The sequence below is a fragment of the Egretta garzetta genome, unplaced genomic scaffold, assembly GCF_000687185.1.
Source record: "Egretta garzetta isolate BGI_Z169 unplaced genomic scaffold, ASM68718v1 scaffold81, whole genome shotgun sequence".
Classification (NCBI taxonomy): Eukaryota; Metazoa; Chordata; class Aves; order Pelecaniformes; family Ardeidae; genus Egretta; species Egretta garzetta.
This window is the reverse complement of record NW_009258671.1, coordinates 1,807,511-1,820,155: the sequence shown is the minus strand read 5'-3', so window position 1 is coordinate 1,820,155 and position 12,645 is coordinate 1,807,511. Positions and strand designations below refer to the sequence as shown.

At 36.9% G+C, this 12,645-nt stretch overlaps 1 protein-coding gene across 1 annotated transcript in view; it reads left to right on the top strand.

Annotated features, from left to right (window-relative positions):
• Positions 1–12,645, top strand: part of PLCZ1 (phospholipase C zeta 1) — a 54,858-nt gene that overhangs the window by 30,865 nt on the left and 11,348 nt on the right. The window contains exons 8-9 of the mRNA XM_009648730.2: positions 820–976; positions 2,614–2,730. Coding sequence (XP_009647025.1) covers positions 820–976; positions 2,614–2,730 — 274 coding nt within the window. The remainder of the gene's footprint in view (positions 1–819; positions 977–2,613; positions 2,731–12,645) is intronic.

Genomic DNA, 12,645 nt, shown 5'->3' with positions numbered 1-12,645 from the left:
ATTAGTACCATCAGCTCTTTGCTGGTTACTGCCACTGATTAGCTTACGAGTTCATGCTAAGTAAAATGAAGAGGTCACATAGTACTTCAAGTTTAAGAGATAAGGCCCCGCTAAAATTTCAGTCACACCAATGTGCAGCAGCCTTCCCTTTTTGCTTGCTTTGGTAATGGAGCAAGGCTAAACAAAGACTTTGACCAAAGAACTTTCCACCTTACTTAAGAAGAACAGAGTTTTCCTAACTTCAGAGAAATGCTTGGAGGAATACACCTGTGATTGATTTGCTTGGCATGGTAAAATATTGTCCTGTTATTCTACATTTTGTAGTTGACTTTGTGTTATTGATGTATAGATTCTCCTGCTCTTTTTTTTTTTTTTTTTTTCTCCAAGTACTCCCTACCAGTATACCTTTTCTTGTACTTTATCTACTTAGGAATATGAAGTTAGACATATATTTTAAATTAGTAATGTTAAGAGCCATGAAAAATTATGTTAATTTACATACCAGTCTCAGAAGCAGGGAAATGATAAAGCTGTCCAACAGAGCACTGTGCTAGGAAGCATTGGAAGCACCCTTCCATTCACCCTACAGTTGCTATGATGAGCATAGAGACAATAACTTTAACTGTCTCTGACTGGGTCAATTCTCACTATCAAAAGTCACATCTTAAGCTCCAATATTCACTAATTGTGGCACATTTTCCCATGTTTTATGCATCCAAAATTATAGTTTCTTCTGAATTGTTAATAATAATAATAATGCTGGAATATGTGTTATTGTGATTTTTTTATTCTTCCATTATTTTATATTATGATTATTAGATGAAGAAGGTAAAAATTGCCATTGCGTTGTCAGACCTTGTGATTTATACGAAATCTGAGAAGTTTGTGAGCTTTGAGCACTCCCTAGCTAATCAGAAGTGCTATGAGAATAATTCAATTGGAGAGGTGAGAGCACGAAAATTTGTGAAACATTCAGGTAATTTCTTTTGACTTAATCAGATAAAAGTTATGATGTTGCTATGGTTCACTGTTTAGGCACTGGAAAGGTTAAAATTTTATGAACACATGCTATCCAATTTTATTTGGTTCTTTTTATAACATTGTTTTAGAAATATCTTACCATTTGCCCTGCATCTTTATATTTCAGTTGGTTTTATGAGGAAAATTGAAATTCAGCTTTGTTGTAATTTCATGTAGTTTTATAGGAACAAGTATTAACACAGAATACAAAATACATGAATGCCTTCTTATTCATTGTTTTCTGCATCAAATAATTAGAAGTTACAGTCAATATTTGTAAATGTGTGGAATAGATTTCACACCCCTCCCCACCATATATGGTCTAATGTACTCACTGGAGTTGGGCATGCAGTACCTCTGGCTTTGATGATAACTGCAGATAAGAGAATCTGCATTAATGGAATGAATAAAGCCCATAGCAGGCAGTTTACTCCATTGGACCAGATCTTTCATACCAGTCAAGCTGGATTATTCAAAACTCATTTTATGTTGGAGTTTCTTGACTTAGTGCAGCCAATACAGTACAGCCTCTGCTGTTTTAACTCCAGTTGTCTGCCAACAGCCTTAAGGGAGTGTTAGGAACAGAGATAACTGACCAGGAGAATGAAGTCTGCTGCAGGCCAATTCATTCAGGGCCAGCCCAGCTGCCATCTACTACGTTGTGGAGATGATTCAGTGGTTGGTTAGGTGAATGATGCTGAACGGCATCAAAACACGTAGGCTTTTGCCAGCCGTCCATAGTCGTAGTCCTCTCTGGTCCCTCTAGCAATCTAGTGAACATAAAAGTAGTTCTATTAAAAAAAAAGGGGTGGGTGGGAGGATAGAAAGGATCAGAGTGATGATCCTGGAAATGTAAAGCTTTCTGTTTAATTACTAAAGAGGAATAGTGTAGACAGAAGTTATTTGAAGTTTTCCACATCTTTTTAGTTTATGCCTTTGTGGGAGGGAGCACTGCTAGGAGGAAGAAAATCAACTCACTTGAATAGTTAATGTCTTCTGAAGATTATAAAGGAACCAATTAAGTGTCTTTTAGAAATGTGCTATTCACTCGTCTTGAGATTACTCAGTCATTTTATTTAAACCTCAAAACAGCAATCAAGATAAGATCATCTTGGGATGATTTTTTTTCCTATTGGAGTATAAAAGAATGAGTGGGATTTTTGATCAATTTCCTGGTTTAAGTCTTTCCAATTTTCCATGAGAACACAGTGGGCTTTAGTACAAAAATCATATATTTACCTAAAAAAGAGGTGAAGAAACAGAATATTTCCATGAAGGAATGATTCCTGGTTATTGAACCTTTAACCAAAGTCTGCACTATAGATAGAAATACTATCACATTCAAATATACACAAAATACCACCACATTTTAAGGTTTTAAAATAGTATTTCAGCCATGCCTCAGAGTGGCCCATATACTAATGTTAACATGCATAGAAATGTCCTAGAGTATAAATACATTGATATGACATACTGATTGTGTAAAAAAAAAAATTCTGGATCAGATTATTATTTATTTTTATTATTTATTCAAGCAGGATCTCTTTATTAATAAAGCTTTTCTTACCAAGTTTTTATCATTCTGTTTTTCAGCTAAAGAGTTTGTTTCACATACTTCAAGATTCATTACAAGAATCTACCCCAAAGGAACAAGAACGAACTCTTCAAATTATAATCCTCAAGAGTTCTGGAATGTGGGGTGTCAAATGGGTATGTACATTTGCAGAGACTGTTGTGTACCAGGCTTTGCAGACACTATACAGATAGAACAGTTTTTCATTCCTATAGTATTTTCTGTGTTATACAAGTTAAATATTTTCCCTCAGTGGCATCAGTATCCTATTGTGTTATTTAACCTTCTCCTTCAATCTACATATCCCGGTAATTTTACATCCTGGAATCTAGGAATTTCATCAACTAAAACAGAGTTTTCTTCTTTTGTTCATATATTATCTCCTTTTTTATTAATAATTCTATGATATTTATCTGTGGGTGTCTATAAGTCGATTCTAAATGATAATTTATATTTTACTGCCTGTCTGTTTGGACTGAAATTATTATGTTAACTATGTTACCTTAGGTTTTGAGGTAAAAGCGAGCATGCTATGCATTAAGCATTGTACTGCTAAAAAAAAATTTGCAATATACCTTTCAAGAAAATGAAAATAGATTACATTCTTTCGCACGCGGTATTAATCAAATTCCATAACCATGCTTATTTGTCAGCTGCGGCTAAGTTATAAATAGAGCGGGTTTATAAGAGAAAATGGGAATAAAAAAAAAAAAAAAGAATCTTTTTCAGCTGAGGCCTAGCAGTCTTTATAGCTACTTTGTAGTTAGGAAGGGAATAGAAGCAGCTGCCTGTTTAGATAAAGGTGAGAATTGTTGGAATGCAATTGCATTTGTTTTTTCCTAAGGTTGCTCTATAGCATTGAATTAGAAGAGGTGGTGGAAAGATTTATATGTGTGATTTAGGAATTTTTACACAGCAATGAAAGCCTCATCTGAAGCATCTGTGGGTTTTCAATGGTTTTGTGTGACTGGAGTGGCACAGCTGCAGGAGAGGTGGGCCCAATTAATATTGGTGCCAGATTATGATATGCTACTGCAAAGCAGTACTCAAATCCTCCTGGTCAGCAGAATACCCAGGTACAGCTGGGAGCTGCTGGGAGTCTCCGGTGACTGTATAGATGCAAAGCAAGTTTAGCGTCTTAATGTCCGGTACAAAGCATATTAGTTCCCTCAGCAATGAAATAACAATAACTTCTGTTGCTCTTCATTTCAAGTTAGTTTTTAATTCGAAATTGTTAAAAATAAACATGACTTTTCTACTCAGCAGGCTTTGAAAAACCTCTCACCTGTAGCACTTTCCCCTTTTAATGGATTTAGAGACAATCTTGCCTTCATCTTTTTTGTTCTTCAATTTAAAAGATTCTCAGTTATAGAATATTTTTCTACATCAGTGTGTTACACCTTCTTCAGCCTTAGGTAAAGTAGAGAACAATATTTTTTGCATCCACATATATATTCTGTCTTTTATTCTGATTCTATAACAAGGCCACCTGAGGGGGACTGTGGGGTGAGCAGGGCAGTTTGCCCTAGGCTCACAGTCTTGAGAGGTGAAAGGTGTGGTCTCACCTTGTTAGATCACAATACACACTCACAGAGAGCCAGGCACAGATTTCACTTTGCCTGTAGGGCCCTGGAGCTTATGTGCATCCTTGCTCCAGGCTTCCTTTTTCACTTGTTTCCTTTCTCAGCTCCCAAAATATCTTCTGTTTCAAGTTACCTTCTCAGAATTTTTTTTAATAAATCCAATCAATCATGCACATGCATATTATTTATTGTTTAACCCCCTAATGTATCCCCAGCTACTCTCCTACAGTTATTCAGCTTAGAAGGAGCATTATGCCTCAGCTGTCACTGAGTGATTGCTATTCCCACATCTGTGGCCCTGACCACAAGTGGTGGAGGACATCCCCAAGCCTAAATTTCTTACCAATTGCTGTCCCCACCTCAAGCTATGCCATGCTGTCAGTGCCGCATGTTGAGGTAATGTGGGAAACAATGACAAGGGAGATTGAGTGAATTTGGCCACTCAGTGCTGGCTGTTCTGTGAAAGAGCTGAAATGTACTCAGAGCCCCCTTAATTCTGCTCATCCTGACTGTATTGAGGTATAGTTTTACAACTACAGTAGGAATAAAAAAATTACTAGGTAGGATAATTTTTTTTGTGTGTTTGTATCATTGTAAATTTTTATTTATAGTACAGATTTGGACATGGACTAGGCTACTGCAGTAAGTATCTTGCTATTACCATACCATCTGAAATTGGTTTGACTATATTCTGTCTTTGCGGTTGATCCTCACTTAGCTTGATGTCATGTTATTGCTGGATTATTTACCTGGGGTGGTGCACTCTCTGTATACTATCTACATTGCTATTAAAAACTAGTAAGTTTGTTTCATGCTTAGAGGAAATGCTGGCCAGAAGTCCTTAATTTAAAATTGAATTAATCTCTCAGGCTTATCATACTGCAGTTTACTAGTTTTTATTCTAGCCTGTAAATCTCCACACCGAGCTCTGCAAAGAATATCCATTTGTGAGATCTCAAACAGGACTGAAGTCTTTCAAAATTACTATATTGACTATTGGCTCAGTATACTTTAATGAAAAGTCATTCTAAACATTAGCATACAAAACATATGATTTTTGCTGCACTGGGGCTTTGGGACCCTTCCTGGAAGAATTAAAAGTATGCAGGAAGTGGTTAGATCTGCCTTCTTGGTCACATCATTTGCATCTTCATTTAAAGAAATATTTTTCTCATGGGAATAGGCTGATTATAAGCAATTCTTTACATATATTATTTCCAAGCCATTTCAGATCTATTCTTGATTCCTTACTCTGTTTTAGACAACTGTTTGGCAGAAATGTAACTGTGCTTCACAATGTAACTCCCAAAGCTACACTCAGTGAATCTTCTGCCGATGTCCTTCCACTAATTTTGCTCAGCTCAGATTTTTTTAATTTTTTGTCTGTCCTGTGACCATGTAGCCCATGTACCCTCCCTATCTTTCTGCCATAGCATCCTGCATCCCATGCACAGAAGTAATCCCTCCAGATCCCTTCTACCACTTCCTTAAAACTGTTCATGGGATTCTCAGATTTCTCCTACATACCCATTCCCCTTCCTCAGCTCCTTTTACCCCGCCCACACCTGCTAGCTTACCTTTCTGACTTATTTTTAAGTTTCTCTAACATCCAGAACTGTTCTGTCTGGGCAAAGAAAACATATTAGGTTTCATTCAAACCTACATATAATACCGCCAGGCCTCTGCATCATGTAAGTGATGAGAGTTGAGTTATTCCTTCACTTCCCTTAGTGATAGACCCCAAACAGTGCTCTCTTCTGTACCTTGCCAGCAATTTTCTCTATATTAACTTGAAGCAGCCTGGCACTCAGCTAAAGCAGGATGAAATGGTTCAACAGGCTCAAGATTTGTTGGGGCTGAGGACGACAACTATGTAATTGTGTAAACCTAATTTGCAGAGGAAGACAAGTTAAAAACCACAGTAAAAAGTATAGAGTTTCCACAAAATCACTTTTGGATATCTCTGTGCACTCAGTGTCCATTCTCTGAAAATTGAGACTTGTAAGAACAGGATAGGTTTTGTGAACAAAGAGGTCTTATGGAGAAAAATATCTACAATAAATTTTTATAGTCCAGGAAAATTAGTATGCCTCCTGCATACAACTGCAGTGTGGCACTGGAAAGAACTGGTTTGGCATATCCGTGTCTCCTTTTTATTTAGTAAATAAAATGGAATGTAAAGGTTCATGCAGGGAAAGAAAACTCAGGACATTTATTTAAATAAACAGATATCAGTTGTATTATATTGACTGAGGAAAACAGAGAAAAAAAAACAAACGAAAAGAAAACCTCAGTGAAAATAAAAATAGAAAGACTTAAATATCCTTTTGAATATGTCCTTTGCATGCAGTAGAAAATACTATCTATGTATCAAAACAATCTACAGGAATGACTAAAACTTGTCATAAGTTTTATGAGAAAACCATGGTAAGGCAAGTACAGAAATTTATTTTAGAAGAGGCTATATAGAGCATATGTTTTCTGGAGCACTCATAAAAATTTATATGCTATTGTGAAGGTTCCACAACTTGTATGATGGATTTTTTTTTCTTATCATAGGTTTCATTTTGGCCTGTGACATTGAAATGCAGCTTGGCAATTTTGTCACATCTGTTTTGTGGTTAAACCTGGTTTGCAATAATATGACAAAAATAATGCATAAAAAGATGAGTGATAAAGAGTTCTCTAACTAATTCTCATTTCAACCTCTGAAGCAGGGAAAAGAAACCCACTTATTTAGATCTTGGTATACCTTACCTGTGCAAATTAAAATGACTATCAGGTCTGACCTTGCTTGGGTTCTAATTGAATGAAAACTTAAAGAAGAGGCAGACTTTGGAAAGCCTCATAAAGAGAAAGAGGGCACAGGATCACTAATTTACTTTGGAATTTTTGGTTGTTTCATGTTTTCTGTGCAACTGCATTTTCCTTTCTCGATGGACAAATGGCAAACCCGGAGACAGCAGGACTGATTTTTTTTGTTCTAAATAAATAGATTATGTTTGATCATGGGAAGTTTAGATATTCTTGCAATCTTACTGAACGCTATACATTTTAGAATATGTGATAGAGTGTCAATTTTAGTAAAGGAATTTATGGAATAAATTGAATTTAAGGAAAAACACAGGCTCTTCTATTAAAGGATGATGGACTGTTACTATTTCTTATCGATTTGATTAGTTTTTCAGCATGATAATTTTATACTCTTGGTTATTATTTTTACTGCATTTTTTTAATAACACAGCAGAAGTGTAAAGCAAGCATGTTCTATAACATGGCTTTTTTTCAACAGCTAATGTGACATCTGAAACAAACTGAGAATATTCATTACATAATAGCTTTGAATTGTTGTTGCTTGAATTTCTAGTGAAATTTGTGAAGTGACAAGCTTTCATGTTTTTATTTTTATGCCTGGTTAGGTTATTAGAATTCATCAAGGCTCTTTGCAGTATACATTATTGCAGTTAGATATTAAGTGAGCACTCTTAGTCTAACATGGTGATCCCTAAAACCTTGCAGATGACTTAACTCCAAATATTGCCTATGACACGGAAAAGACACATACATCACAGTGTTTCATCTTAGTTCATTCTGTATCTAAAAGCCTGATAGTCTCCAGCCATTAAAAAGAGCTTCAGCTCTTTCCAAAATCGGCTCCAGGTTTTGTCTCAGACTAAAACACCTCTTCTGCTCAAAAGCAGGGGATGAGTCTGACATGTCATACGTGGCAATACCACACCCAGGCTGTTCTGTACAGCTATCCTTCCAGTCTAGAGCTCATTCTTTGTTTGGACTTGCTGTGGCCTTATCCCACAACTGACTCATGGAGAATGTGCTATAAGAAAGACAGGAAAGGTTTCCTGCTAGCTCCCAAGCTAAGCAATGCCCTGGAAGAATGAAATGAGAGGGAATAGAAAAATATCTCTTGGTTAGCCACTCCCTCTTATTGAGGTTTCAAGGACAGGACTAGTCATCACTTGTCAGCTGCAGAAAAGGCACAGGGGTCAATACCTATATTATTAGTGTCTTCCAAAATATGGTTTTAACAGTTCAAAACTTCATCTTTAGGAAGTGAAAACTAGGTCTTGTACAACTGACATAAATCTTACTAAATACTGTTGAATAGTGTGTTCAGAAAAGACAATACTAAGATGCCAAACAAGAAGTGTGTTTATTATTAACAAAGTCATGTAGTTGGGAAAAAATCCACAGCTGTAATAGGCTGCATGGCCATCATGTTTTATGGAACCCCAAAAAAGGGTTGATTCACCTCTTACTGTTTGCTCCCGTAAGTCCCCAGCCCAATGGGACAGCTATTAGAATTGCAGACTCCAGGGATATGATTAATGTCATACTTAAAGTATGGACCCATTTTTGGTTATGTTGTCCCTTAAACTTCATGGATTAGATCCTCACTAGCTTAGTGGGGCAGCTAACTCATGTGTAGACATCTACAAGTTACATTGGACAGTATCACCCTGATATATGTAGCTACCTAAATACACTCACCTTTCCCTTGGAATGGCTCCAAGGGTTGGGAGGTGTTTTGAATAAAGGTTTCATGTCTCTCTTGCAGGAACGTTTCTAACTGCCAGGTTTACGACAAAGCTTTTGGGCTACTCTGTAGCCTGCTGCTTTTTAGGCAGGATTTTTGGTGTATGTAATAGATACTGGAATTCCACTTAAAAGCAAAGAAACAGAAATTACATTTTATCATTGATTTTTCCAGCTATCTTCACTACATCAAAAACTGCAGACAACTAATAGAATATTAAATAATTTATGTGAAATATAGACTATTTTAAAGGAAGACAGAAAAAACTACAGGCACACAATTGTCTCTGAACTCCTTGCTGACCTTGTGACCCAGGCTAAACCAGAAGAGGGAAGCTGATAATATACACTGTTCTGCCAAGAAGAGCAAGGCAAACAAATTTAAAAAATTATTTTGGAAAAGTATGTTTCAGGTGTGAAATTAGTGAAATGACAACCCAAAGATGCTCATACTTACACTGAAGTGTAACTTCCAGACTGACACATTAATTAAGTAGCAAAAATCAATTTAGATTTTAGATTTGATAGTTTATCAGAAATGCTTTAGGTACTTTTCCCATGAGAACCTCACAAAAGAGGATCCCTAATTGAAACCTGTTGCAGATATACTTGGGCGATGGATGATTTTTAATCGCCTGACATCTTTTTCCAGTAGAGCTACTTGTAATTAAGTAGGAACAATGTCAGCAATTATGAACATTAGAATGACTGAAATCCTAACATTTCTAATGACAGTGTCTTTAGAGCAGCAGTATTGAATTGGCCCAAAGACAATAAGGACAGGCTGACTGTTTGCACATGCTGAGCATGATGTGTCACACAGTTATGCATGTTACTCCCTTCTCAGAAGAGTAGTCCTTACTGTGGCAGAATACCTCATGTTGTAAGTCATTCATAAATTAAGTTTCTGTAGAGTAAGGGCATCTATTTCAAATGGCAGCAGTGATAAGCAAAGCCAGAATTTATAATTAAGCTTCATAAAATTTGGAGTCTGAATAGCTAAAGCCCCATTTTATTCTGTAAGGAGAAGAAAAAAATACATACAGTTTGACAACATTTTTTGGTCAGAAAAAGAGGTGAGAGACAGTATGCCAAAATTTATACTAACCAGTTAAGTCTGCTGTGTGTTGTAAGGGAACCAGTCACTCTGTATTTTTTCTTTCTGGTAGACACAGCTCCTTTTTCATAAAGTTTGGGTGGGATCTTGCCTATTCACTGGCTCAGCAAGAGGGCTAAAGCTGCATAAAGATTTAAAAAACTCATAAAGCCCGAGGCAAAGGGGATCCTGAAGGCATTAAAAGACTGACTTTGGACAGTATGACCACAAGCCTGAATTAACAAACACCACAGATGGCAGTGAGGATCAGAGTGACATGTCAAGACAGGACCAGAACAGCAAGTAATGCCCGAGGAGGCTGCTCTAATTTCACAGAGAGTCTTAATCATGCTGGAGGTCTTTCTAGTTTCTCAGGCAGACCCAGACGAAAGAGGTGTTTAAAAGCCACTGTGTTCCCCCATTTTCCCAGGTTACATGTTTTGACCACTCAGTGGTAGAGCACATCATTATCTTCCTTAATCTGCTGTTAGTGAGAGGGGTTTACAGGGTACTATAGTATCCATTGGATTTCTCTTATGCAAACTTAATCAAGACTGCCTATTAGATTCAATAATATTTTGAATACACTAAAAGGAAAATATTATTTGTACTTGATGAAATTGTGATAGTTAATGTTATCACAGGGCTTAGAAATTAGTGTTATATTTATCATCCAGGTGATGAAGGTATTATCATATTTTAGTTTGACAGAATTTGTTTACTACTGATAAGAGATTCTCCTGCTGTGTATGCTGCTTCCGTTAAATGAATGTTTGCTTCCTGGTATATGTAACAGGTGACAATTTGTCATCATGTTACAGTTTATCCTTCCTTCAGATGTCTTCAGTTGGTTTCAATGTAATCTGATGACCAAATATCCTCTCTTTTCATCCACTTTTTGAGTCAACTCATGCTCAGTTAGCATGACCTTTATTCAGGCTGTGGATGAAATTTTTAAAAGCCACCTACACCTTTGAAAAAAGTAACGTAGACTACCCAGTCACGTAAGGACTTCTGAAAATATTTCTGTAAACTTGGGCAGGGATGGATTGGGTGCAGCTGTGACCTGCATGTGAAAAGAAAGGATAGACAGTCAATGCCCAGCTGGGAGTGCTAATGTGGAATGAATGCCATGTCTTCAAATCCAGTCTACATAGGTCATCTCATAACCAGTGATAAAATATGCCAGATCATTAGGATATAGACCTGTTTTCACAGTATTTCCCAGTTCAAATTTTGGATATCTAAGGCACAGAAGATGCATTGCCTTCATTGTGAGTGGCTCATTTTAAGATGAGAGGATGGCAACAGGACTGATCAAAGAGTTGGAAGTGTGATCTGTTGTATGTCTTTAGACCCAAATGAGTGAAGTAAATCATGGAGATAGGAACATTGGCACTGAGTGCTTTTTGCATATAATATTTTTGGAGATATTGCATGAAATTCAGACATTTTGAGATGGATTTTAAATGATATAAAATGCAATTAAGTAACTAATTTTAAGGAAAATCGGTGACAAATGTGTGCTTATCCATTTTAAAATCTTGCCTTTTAAATGCAAAAGACATATGAAACCTGAGAGTTGTAATATAGTTAATAGAACAAGAAAGCAAAAGAATAAAAAATAGAAAATGACAATTTAGAAGTCCCCACAGGAATATTAATTGAGAGGCAGCATCACAGAAAAAAGAGATGTAGTTTTCCTCAACTGCCTTCAAATCATAGTCACTTAGAAATCTAAAAACCCCTGTGCTCATTTTGGTTTTCAAAAGCTTTTGCTTTCAGTCTAAAAATCAATTATGGCTTGCATGGTAGTGCTTATGGAAGGTGCTGTATTTGAATACTTAGGTTGTGGTCAGTTCTGCAATTAGTTGTGGGACTGACTTCAGTTAACTGCTTGTAATACAGAAGTCTGGGATGAAATATACCCTTTGTATTCCTCTGTGCATTATGGGTTTTTTCATCTTTTTGGAGCTAGGCTACTTCCTAGCTTGCATTTGCTGTATGAAGTTAGTTACATCCAGGGCCAGCAGGGACAGCCATGGCAGCTTTGGGACTTTGCAAGAATACTTGAGTATTAAATACTCTGATCTGAAGGAGATTCGGCCTCATGGTTCCAGGAAGACTTGAATCTTTCAGATTCAGAATCACACTGAGAAATTCCTTTGCTCAGGTTGTCCTCCAAGCCCGTGTTTTGCTCTGCTGTTTTGACTTTGATGTCAATATTAAAAGGCTTTTGGTGCTTAATGAAAGGCTTGAGAAGGAAGCTTAACTGACACAGTGCTAAACTTCAGGTGCCTGTACTTTCTCATGAAAACCATAAGTTAAGATTATGTACTGTTCAGATGGTTTCATGGTAAGCATATTGGGCTTCTTTCCAAAAGAAACCAGCAGTTGAAAGCTCTCTTCATACATGCATTAAATTTCTACTGTTTCATAAAACAACAGTACAAAGTATGTTATTGACAGTTCTATTCTTGAATTCAGCAAAACTAAGATGAAACATTCGGTAGAAGTTCAGTCTTCCTTGCAGAAAGATGTTGCTAAGACCACACTGCTAGGCAATGGGAAACATAGGTTTTAATTGATTAACTTTGCTGTTTCTCAAGAAGTGTAAGGCTTATAACTGCATCTGATTAAAAAGAAAAACTGTGCATCAACAGTGCACCATAAAGGTTCAATAAGGCCAAGTGCCGGGTCCTGCACTTTGGTCACAACAACCCCATGCAGCGCTACAGGCTTGGGGAAGAGTGGCTGGAAAGCTGCCTGGCGGAAAAAGACCTGGGGGTACTGGTTGACAGCCGGCTGAATATGAGCCA